The sequence below is a fragment of the Prosopis cineraria genome, unplaced genomic scaffold (genome assembly GCF_029017545.1).
Source record: "Prosopis cineraria cultivar Desert tree isolate PC_DT_omini unplaced genomic scaffold, ASM2901754v1 PC1265, whole genome shotgun sequence".
In the NCBI taxonomy this organism is placed as follows: domain Eukaryota; kingdom Viridiplantae; phylum Streptophyta; class Magnoliopsida; order Fabales; family Fabaceae; genus Prosopis; species Prosopis cineraria.
In genome coordinates this window covers 1-10,817 of record NW_026556590.1, presented here as the reverse complement: position 1 = coordinate 10,817, position 10,817 = coordinate 1, and the positions used below count along the sequence as shown (strand labels likewise).

The window sequence follows — 10,817 nt, the reverse complement described above, 5'->3', positions numbered from 1 at the left end:
CCTTACATTATAATTAACGCAACCTAATCTATCAACCATTGAATAAAAAACATCATTTAAAGCACTATTCTATTCTTCATTGTGCGGAACGAAATAATTAATTGTTCTTGAGATTAAGCCCACATGAGATCATCATGTAGTATCAGAACATGTTGACGTGTTAAATACCATCAGTTTGTTCATATAAAATATTCTTTATCAAATCATACAAGAACACGTTGATTTTGTGTTTGACCATAGCCTGGTCTTTTAGTTTCCTTATCTTTCTCTTTCTTGCATTGAGATTATTTTATTTATTTAATTAAATTTCATCTTTTAATAAAATAATTATTTATTTTTTAAATTAATTTTATTTTTATATATTTATTTTTATTAAATACTTTATAATAAATATAAAATCATTATCAATAAAAATATTTAAAAAAAAACAATAATTATATTTTAAAAGATTAAAAATATTATACATTTTTTAATATTCAACTTCTAAAAAAATACTTTATATTTTTTAACGGAGTAATTATCTACATAATTCTTGCTTGCTTTACAAAACATATTTTATTTATTTTCTTCAATCACTTCTTTTTCCTAGGTGGCATCTTCTTGTGAGATCTTATACCGTACGATTTAACTTCATTGCATCCCGATCCTGCTAATTGGTTCGCCTATCCCACAGATAATTTGGTTTCAAATAAAATTTGAACTCGTGTCTGAGTTTTAAAGACGACTATAGCCTCCCAACCTGTCCGATTGCGCACAAGGTTACCAATATTTATATTTATTTTTCAACCCCACTATTGCGTATCGAAGACTAACCTAGCTGGTGAAGTTATATGAACCATTCCTTCTGATTTATATCATAAGAACCTAATAACTATTTTTCTTGGATTAAGAAAAAAATTAGTTATGTGTATAAAACTTTAAAATTTATCAGACCTACCCTTAATTAAATTTAAAAAAGAAAAAAGAAAAAGTGAAGGGCGAACTGGGTCAATTTTGTTTTGCATTCGGGAAGAGTATTTTTAATAATAGAAGTTATAACAACTGCTTAACGAGTCATTAAAAGTAGAAAGGTATTATATTATTAGAAGTTACCATAGAAGATCTTATAGATATAACAAAAAGAGAGAAACTTATAATAACTGCTTAATGAGTAATCAATGTTTCCAGTGGGATAGCAGCCACATAAAGAACATAGATCCGAGACAGAAAATGATATAGACATGTATATAACAAAATGATACAACTCCATTGTCAAGGATATGAGCTTCTTAGATTGCACCTATTCACACTCCAATCTTGTCGTCAGAAATTTCTCTGGTTGATCTAAAAGAGCTTTTGCTAGTTCTGGAGCGAGATTTCTGTCCCTCTAACCTTGCTTCAAGAAGTTTTGCCATCAATGTATTTTCCTTCACACCCCTGGGCAACTTCAAAATAGATTCACACTTGTTCAAATTTGAGAGACTCAATTTTGATTTCCTCTGTTCTACAGGGCTTCCATTGCCTGTTACCACAGATTGCACAAAAGAATCTTCCCTGCAAATACTCTCAGGATGTATTTTATCACCTTCTGATGACATTGAGCTGTTCCCAACCACATTATCGAGCCGGTGAATCGAGTTCATGCTCCTCATCCGGGGCCTAACGCTTTCTTGTGGACCTGGCGTTGATTCACACACAGTTGATACTTCAGTGTCATTTAACAAGGCAGTGTTGGTGTCTCCTCTTATTTCACTTGGCTTTCTTTCTACAGGCCAACTCTCACTGTCATGACCTTCATCACGTGACATATTCTTCTGGGCCATGTTTTCTTGGAAATGACTGGACTCGGTGAATTCCCTGGCCTGAACTGGTTTGGTTGCTGAATTTCCAATTCCTCTCTCTTCCAGGTGGGCCTCCGCACTTTTTAGAACAGAAAAATTGGCGCAAATAGAATCTTCCTCGGCCATATTCTGTGGTGCACTTGTAGCCTCCTTTAGTGGAAAGGAATCCAGAGAATGCCGACATGGGTGAATTTCTTTGAGCTCCTTTGGAGAGGAGTGACCACATCTTTTGGAATCAATAGACCGGGTTGCATGAAGAAATGTCTCGATATCGAAACCTAGCTTGTCAACAATGGAACTTCTCTCTTCAAGATCATCCCCAACTTTGGCCAGCTTCATTTGTACACGCTCATCGAGCCAAGCTTCTGAAATATGAAGTATTAGTCTATCAAGGCTGTGATCTCTATCTACATGGCCCTTCTCTGACTTCAACCTCCCAAGGGAACGTACCTCTTGTTCGTAAGCTCTAATTCCTTTGGCGAACTCATCACACAGATTCTCCAACAGGATCCGAGCTTTTCTTTCCCTTTCAAGCTCTCTCAAAGAACCAGATAAAGAAGACTTCGTTTGAGAAAGCTCCCGAGCCAATTTCCTGTGCATGCTTTCTGAATGCTTTCTTAACCTCCTCTCATCTTCAAGCTCTTCCTTGGCTGATTGAAATGCAGCTTTAATTTTGTCAAATTCTTTGAGGTTCTTCCTGACAAGCTGGTCCTCTGTCATCTTCTTCATCAAATGCTCCGTTCCTTGCCTATCCATCTGCTTCTCTTGTAGCAACTCCTTAACCCGTGCACGAGAAAGGTCCAGTTCCATTTTTAGGGCTTGCACTACTGATATACTTGAAGCATGATGTTCTTCAAGACTACATATTCGGTTGAGTACCTTGAGTAGCTCTCTTGAAGTTTTAACGTTGCAACTTGACTCTCCCATCCTCCTCCCTTTGAAGTTGAAGGAACTCACAGGAGTCACTGCCTGATTATATGGCGCCACCTGCTTTAAGCAAAAGAGCACCTTCATCTCTTTAAATAAGCAAGAAATGATGAATGACTTTTAATTTGGGTATGAAGTTCATTTAATAAAGCTTCAACCCAAATTGTTAAATCATAGACTAACAGACTAAGTGATTTTTTGGTTCTTATGAACCAGAGAGATTGTTGGACTGATATTTGGTAGGAAAAAACCAAGTAAACCATAATATTTCAGCTGTAAAAGGTAAGCAAATACTGAAAGAGATCCCAATGATTATGGGTCTGAAATTGAAGAGTAGTTATTTGGTGACAGGATAATCTAAAGTGTTACAGTAAAATAAAACACAAGGTCCTTGGAACGGTCACTCTAATTCCTCACCCTTTCCCAGAATGATCAGATCAGAAAAGCCTTTCAATGAAAAAAATTCCCCTCAAATAAATTTGCTGAACTCAAGAATGTATTTTCCTAATATATGGTGTATCAATTTTGCGTTTCCTGATGTGATATTCATACTATCGGAATTAACAGCTTAAATTCTTAGGCAAAACTATAAGAAATCATGTTTCCTTCAATTGTATCGATGCACCAACTAGTTCCCCAAAAAAAAAAAAAATGCTTACCTCCAGGGAGCCACTGTAACTTGCACTTGATAAAGGCTCCAAAATACAGCCATCTCTGTCACATGATCTATGGCTCTGAACAGGCAAAGTCACAACATGTCTACTCAAGCTATTCGGTGAAGCTGGCTGCAAGGAGGCACATGGTAAGTCACTCTATTCACACGTCACAACCCATGAACCCAGAGATATAGTCATGTTAAATTTGCATAATCTAAAACAAAAATTAAGTCAAGCTACGTTTGATATAATATTCACTCATTTAAAGGCAAAACCAAATTCACATTTGGGAGGTGGTTGGTGTGGTCTGAAAAAACTCTTTTATGGTGTTGCTATTCTGCAAATTTTTGAGCTGGTTGTATGTAGGGGAACCTGGCCGTACCAGAAAAACACTTTTCAACTTTATAGAGTAATTTCTCTCCTTCCTGTCACAAGTTCGATGCCAATTTACTCATTGAATTTTATAATCTAATATTTTCTTTGTTGTTATATATCCAACTTAAGTAATTCTTATTGGCGCACAATAACATTTAGGACTAACCTTGTCATTATATGCCATCACACCTGAACTAATAAGTCAAGCGAACTAAATACCTTTTTCAGGTTTTGCCTAAAAGATTTTTTTATTAGCTTTGTAAATAAATTTCCTTTTTAGGGTGATTTTTAGGTTTATAATAATTTTTATTGCTAAAGTTGTTAGATCTTTTTCTGTTATATAATCAAATTTTGTAAGCCGCAACATATCTAAAAAAGTGAGAGAAAGATGATGAGGCAAAGCTTATTACCACTAAGGTTTTTCCTGATTGAGATAGCTAATTATCTCTATCTTATCATCTTTCTCCCACTTCTCTAAATATGTTGTCGCCTACAAAACTTGATTACATATAAAGGAAAAGGATTTGACAACTTGAACAATAATTTTTTTTTATAAATCCTAAAAGCACTGAAAAAGGAAATTTATTTATAGGCAAAGTTAAGTTTTCTTTTGGGAAAAAAAAAAAAATCATTCCAAGCAAAGAAAATCTAGCATGCATGACTTACCTATTCAAAAGAGATGGCATTTAATTGGCAAGGCCAAATCAGAGTAATCAGACTCAAATGATCGATCTCTTCTTCAAGAACAATTTTAAGATCAAAAGCAAAAATACTCAAACACATATCCATTCATTACTCATGATAATTACAGCAGCCCATCACAAATTTATTATCTAACAGCATCACTTTAGAAGCATGCAAGGAAGATCAGTTATAAGAGAAATCAACCAAGGTTTTACCTGTTCATTTGGACTTGCAATATTAAGCACCATTTCAAATCCACAAACATCACCGTACAATCAAGCGATTACCCAAATATTTAAATATAAAATTCAACAAGCAGATTGGCGTCTATCTTGTAAGAGGAAGAAGAGGAGTTATGAAGATAAGAGGAAGGAAGGAAGCTATACACGTTTTCAACAAACAATATAGAGGGAAAATTGTAAGGTAGGTTAAGGAGGCAAGCTTCTATACTACACTCTCAACAAATAATGTGGATAAAATGATATAAAGGAGGTCCACTCCACCTACCACACGTTTAAATGTTTGCTGAATAGCAAAACCATACTAAACGTTCCAGGCCACAATAACAACTTCCTAAATGTGAATTCAATTTTACATTTGAATGGATGTTAATAGACTGAATTTGACAAATTTTTGTTTGAATTATGCAAATTTAACAAAACTAGATAGATGGACTCATGCATTACACGGAATTAAAAAAAAAAAAAAAAGTTAAGACCATAAAGGTCACCATTTCTACAGCAAGATTTAAAAGCATAAGAGCAGTGACAACATGAAAAATAAGCCACCCCTTCATTAACCGCTCCTACCTAGTTGCTAGGAGGTTGGACATTTCAGACTATATTAGTCGATACTGTCATAGAGAAAGGCTAGAGAACGATAAGGTTTCATAGAAATAATCACACTTTGATGCTCCATTGCTCCTCATAACAAGCAAGATTTAAAGCACATGGAAAGAATAAAAGGAAAGAATTTAATTTCAATTTCTAAAGTGTTTACAATGATGTTCTTCAATAACATAATAGGATTGTAAAAGAAAAATATTCGAATGCTATATTTCTATTGGAGGACCTCATAGCAAACACATCAACAACTTTATCAAGTCTTGCAAAGAATCAACCATCAATCATAAATAAAAAGAATAGAAAAACTGCCATAGCTTCATACATGTAAGAACCAATTCACTTGCAAGCGTTCAGCATAACAAGCTGTAAACTGAAGGACATTAGAAAACGAAAAACACGGTGAAGCACAAGATCTGGTCACGCACATCAATGAAAGCCCGAATGAATGTGAAATAACCACAAACAAGCAGAAGAGTCATACATATTCGAGTAAAACAAAAATCAGAGACCATTAGTGCTTGATGAAGCAGCACAAATATTAGGGAAATGACAGCCCAGAAACTAATAATAACTAGAAGGCACAGAGCAGAGCAGAAGCTGAGATGAAACCTCATCAGTGGGCCTCTGTGGATGCTCGTCCTTGCGGCGGCGGCGGCGGCGGCGGCGGATTCTGGTGACCGGTTTGGTCATATTAGGAAGTGAGGTCTGAACCTGTAGATGGTGGGGTTGAAGTTCCCAGACGTTGGCACAGAGCTTTCTGGCAGAAATGGTAGAGGGCGTAAAGTCGACGAATTCTCGAACGTCGTCGTTTTCACCGCCACTCTGAAGGTGAGACGAAGAAGAAAGCTCGAGCCTCCATGTGGGTGGAGGCGTAGAAGGTCCACCTCTTAGCCCCACCAAAACGCGCCGTTTCAACTTGTCCGCCATGAGCCCTTCTTCTTCCCTCCTTTTAACCTCTTTTTCTGTTACTTCCATCCTTCTCTACCAACATTCAAATTTCAAACGCAAACCTCGATTATTGTTTTTGCCCTTTAAAAGCAATTGATTGATTGATTGAAAAGCTGAATGCTGGCATCCTCTCTTTCTGCTTCATGCTTGACAATGCCCTGTGTCCACCATTCTCGCGGGCAAGAGCAAGTTACCTCACAGGGTGAACTGCAGGTCGTCTACTTGTCTGAGAATTTTCGGTCACCTCAGGATTAGGGTCCCACACAAACAAAAACCTTATTCGAGCATCTTAACATGGTCGACCTTTGTCTCCGCCCAAGGCGATTGTTCGCTTGTCTTCTTAAACAAGTGGCTTAACTTTGTCAAGACTGACATCATTAAACAGAGTAGGTTCTATTAATTTTTCCATTGTGCATCAATTATCCGTGATACTACTCTGTTCACTTAAACATGCTATTAATTAATTTGTAAAATTAAAAAATTTGGTGAATTGGTTATTTATAATTAATAGATAAAATTTTTTAAAAACTATTATTTAGTGATTAAAATTTAATGAAGAGATGTAAAAATATCTCAATAAATAAATAAAAATATGATAAAAAATAAACAGTTAATATGATATATAAAAAAAATAAAGAGAATCACATGCAAGTATTACTGCAAAAAATTATTTATGGATAAAAATTATTATAAAATATATTGATATTAAAATTAAAAAATAATTTTATGATGAAATTTGTTATTAATTTTTTGTCAGTAAATAATTTATTTAAATAATTTTTAAATGTGTTTCCAAAAAAAATAAGTAATGAATACATTTTTATTTAAAAATGTAAGATATTTTTAATTTTTTATGTATAATTATTATTTTTTTAAATTATTTTTATTAATAAATAAATTTATATTTATTATAAGATATTTAATAAAAATAATATAAAAAATAAAATTAATTAAAAAGTAGATAAATATTATTGTTAGAAATAAAATTAATTAAAAATATTTTAAAGTAATTTTTACTGTTTTTACTTTTTAAAATGTAACTTGAAGTCATGCGAGGCTAGCAAAGCCTAGGGAATACTATGGATCCTATGAGTTATTGGAGGTATTTATTGACTGTGTGGAAGGAAGAGAAGCACGTGGCAGCTATACACTAGGGGTAATAATAAATAAATAGTAGTACTAACAAGTAAATTCGATCGGGAAGCAACTTCACATTGTCTTCTTCGGCGCCCACAGCCTGGAAGGTTCACAAACAAACTTAACGTATGTGGCTTCTCTAAAGATGTCTAAGTATTTACACAAGCTTTTTTTTTTTTTTTTTTGGGGGAGGGGGAGCGGACACAGGAGAAATTTGTTTTAGCTCAATTACTATGATTAATATATTTTTAAAATCAAGTAATGATATCATAAAATGACTTTAAATTAATCATACTCTATACAAATAAATTCACATGGTTGATGACATAATAACAATCTCTAATAAATCTTCAATATTTGCATGAGTTCGGTGTCAAAGCACTAATCCTTACCTATTCTTTTTGCCTGCCCAATTCATTTTAAAAGACGATAGATGGAAAAGGCATGTTAAACATATCAGAACAATTCCTTTTAGGAAAATGAAAATGGACGGACTCGGTGTCGTAAATTTTTTAGCCTCACATCATTGTAGAGGCATGACAAGTGCTCAACGTCCTGAAAAGTCCACAGGTACAAATATTCCGATTCTCTTTATAAAATCGTGAAATTAAATAATCTGTGAATATTTATAAAAAAAATAACATTAACAGATAAATCACACGCGATGTTATATTTTTATCATAAACGGAATTTTTTTGGGTGTGTGGGTAGGGCACTCAGGAAAGGTTTCATTCCAATATGAGGAGGAATTGGGGGGGTGGCATGGCATCTGATTGCATGAAGAAGGAGGACCACATGTGCTTTTGTGGGGATTTGTATGGCTTTCCTAAAATACTTTGTGGTCCAAAAACAACAGTTGCGTGGAGCATGGTTGCTTTTGACCGACAATAACAACATGCATGCCTCCATTTGTATCCAACATTTGTCATAATTACGGTGCAATGCTGTGCCTCCATTTCTCATTTAATACCTTCTCTATTTTCCCATCTCCCAACTTCCCCAACCTCTTAATTAAATCAACTCCTCCTCCTCCTCCTCCATCTCAATATTATATATTATCTACCCTACCCATAGTATGGAATTATTATAATATATATATGTGTGTGTGTGAATTTTATGCACTTTGTGTCTATTGGAATAAACTACCCTGGCGTGCACTTTGTCGCCGGTAAAACAATATCGTAATAACTAATAGAAATTTGAGGAGCGTTGGTAGTCAAATCTTGAATGTTGAGAACTACCTTAGATATGACCATTCATATATCTCTTTAATCTTATTTATAAATGATTGCTATCATGTTTTATCATAATTAAAAAAAATAAATTTCATTAATTTTTCTTTAAAATTTAATGCATTTTTACTTCTGCCCTAACAATGACAAAAAAAATTGATAATTTTTCTAGTAATAAAAATAAAAAAATAAATATGAATGTGAAAAAATAATGAAATGTTATATAAATAAAATCAAAACTAATCTTTTTTTTTCTATCCCATAAATAGAACCAAAGAATTATAAACTAAACGTGGTTTCACTACACGGAGTTTAAAGTGAGGAGTTATAAACTAAACATGGTCTCATTTACACGGAGTTTAAAGTGAGGAGGTCAATTGTTTATGAATAGTGTAGCTTTTATTGCTACATGTGCGTGTATTGGTACATTAATTCCTTGCAATAGCTGGGTGTACGGTTCCTAAACTGAGGGCTTAAATTTGAATAAAAAGTCGATCAATGCTAAAGAAACACAATTCAAAGCGAGCAGCCCTATTGATCGGCTCAGGTCAACAATATACAAACTGTTTGGATTTAAAGAAAAATCAATTTTTGAGCTAAAATAACTGTTTTTTGAAAAAATTACCCAAACAATCAAAAAAGTTGATAATTGATTATTAAATCAGAATTATATTTTAAAATAAATTCTGAAAGGTTGTTTATAAATTTAATTTTACTGTTAAAAATATATTTTACCTTTAAATAAATTTTAACAAATTTAATATATAAAAATAGCTTCATCAATGATTAAACTTTAAAAAGCAATATCTTTTATGATAATTTGTACGGCTAAAATTAATTTCAAAAAAATAACATCGAAACATATTGTGTGATAACATAATTAATTATAATTAAAATTAATTATATTAATAAATTATTTTTATAATTAATTATATTTAATTGAAATTCAAACGGGCTTATGGTGCTTGTTTAGATAGGCACTTTTAATTGATTATGTGTCAATAACTATAGTTTTAGTAAAAAAAATTCAAACACTCATACAGATATAATCTCAATTCATGGAAATATCGGGCAGCGAAGCCCAACAATAGCAATAATAGCTCATCCTAGTCTCTTCTTTTCAGGCCTTTTTTTCATTTTTATATCTTGCAACAATGTGTCAATTACCAACTAATTTAATATGAAGTATAAACCAACTATGTTCAATAACAAATTCAGGAACCAATGTATGAGGGAGCAAAATTGAAAATGTAACATGAAGTGAGGGAGCCAAATTTATTTTAACATTTGTTACAAGCAAAATTGTTAATTTTTTTTTCAAAGAGTGATTGGAGGGTGGGGGCAATTGCCACCCTAACCCCCTCTAAATTTATCCCAAACTATGTTGAATTTAGTGAGAAAGGTTAGTTCTTCACAACCTTAGGAACTAATATTTAAATGCTCGTTGATAGATATAGCCCTATTTAGTGCTTATTGGGTCTAATAAGAGGTAAAAAAGAACCTTCTCTCATAATGTAACGAATGCATATTCAAGTTCTCATAAAAAATGCTCACATTCATGCATCGTGTCTCAAACTTACTATTCCTTATTTGATATTATAAAGCGTTAACTATCAATTATCAATCAATCAATCAATCATCAACTATATTCTACAAATCTCAGGGGTTAAGCGAATTGGCCAGTAAAGGATCATCTCTTATCGGTTTTGCATTTTAGGCTAATTGTAATACTAGTCACTAATTGGTGAAGGACTTTTGCCTTAGGTTATTAGTGTTTTGTCATTTGTTTTCCATCCTTTTTAAAAGCGATGGCATTGTCCCAGTCTTATTGATTTTCAAAATTAAACACAATACATCAAGACTTTCACGAGAGTGAGAGCATTCACTTTGTGTGGTTGCGCTCTTATCTTTATTTTCATCATGTCTACTATCATTTCCTTGATATTTTGTTATCCCATATATCATTGTGTCCTCGCCACCCAACAATTTCATTTATAAACATTTCTTCTCATAAACATTATATTCTTTCTTCATGTCCTTTTGTTCATTTTCAACCATTCTTCTCTAATTTTTGGGTGGGGTTATAATAAATTTTTTGTTTCTTTCTTTCTACTAGGTTATTTCCTTCACAATATTTCCATTATTTTATTTCATATTTGTTCTCCTTGCAAGATCTTGCTACCGCTTTCTCCT

The 10,817-nt window shown here is 33.2% G+C and overlaps 1 protein-coding gene across 4 annotated transcripts; it reads right to left on the bottom strand.

Annotated features, from left to right (window-relative positions):
- Nucleotides 1-1,112: 1,112 nt before the first annotated feature.
- On the bottom strand, nt 1,113-6,575 carry LOC129299704 (uncharacterized protein At5g41620-like). Of its 4 annotated transcripts, none has more exons than XM_054938168.1 (3): nt 5,917-6,575; nt 3,407-3,532; nt 1,113-2,810 (listed from the first exon to the last, which is right to left on the bottom strand). In XM_054938168.1, exons 1-3 carry the CDS (start codon nt 6,280-6,282, stop codon nt 1,284-1,286), a joined length of 2,019 nt encoding a protein of 672 aa, XP_054794143.1. In that variant the 5' UTR covers nt 6,283-6,575; the 3' UTR covers nt 1,113-1,283. The 4 variants fall into 4 exon arrangements, with proteins under 4 accessions (XP_054794143.1, XP_054794144.1, XP_054794145.1 ...); XM_054938169.1 differs by having other exon boundaries at nt 1,113-2,807; nt 5,917-6,574; XM_054938170.1 differs by lacking the exon at nt 5,917-6,575 and adding an exon at nt 4,678-4,813.
- Between the last annotated feature and the right edge of the window lie 4,242 nt (nt 6,576-10,817).

What these genes read in the sequence shown, in the direction of transcription:
- LOC129299704 (XM_054938168.1), bottom strand. Translation starts at nt 6,282, where the DNA reads ATGGAAGTAACAGAAAAAGAGGTTAAAAGGAGGGAAGAAGAAGGGCTC. An exon ending in CACAGAGGCCCACTGATGAG is followed by an intron (nt 3,533 to 5,916) that starts GTTTCATCTCAG and finishes GCCTCCTTGCAG; the next exon opens with CCAGCTTCACCGAATAGCTT. An exon ending in GTTACAGTGGCTCCCTGGAG is followed by an intron (nt 2,811 to 3,406) that starts GTAAGCATTTTT and finishes TTTTGCTTAAAG; the next exon opens with CAGGTGGCGCCATATAATCA.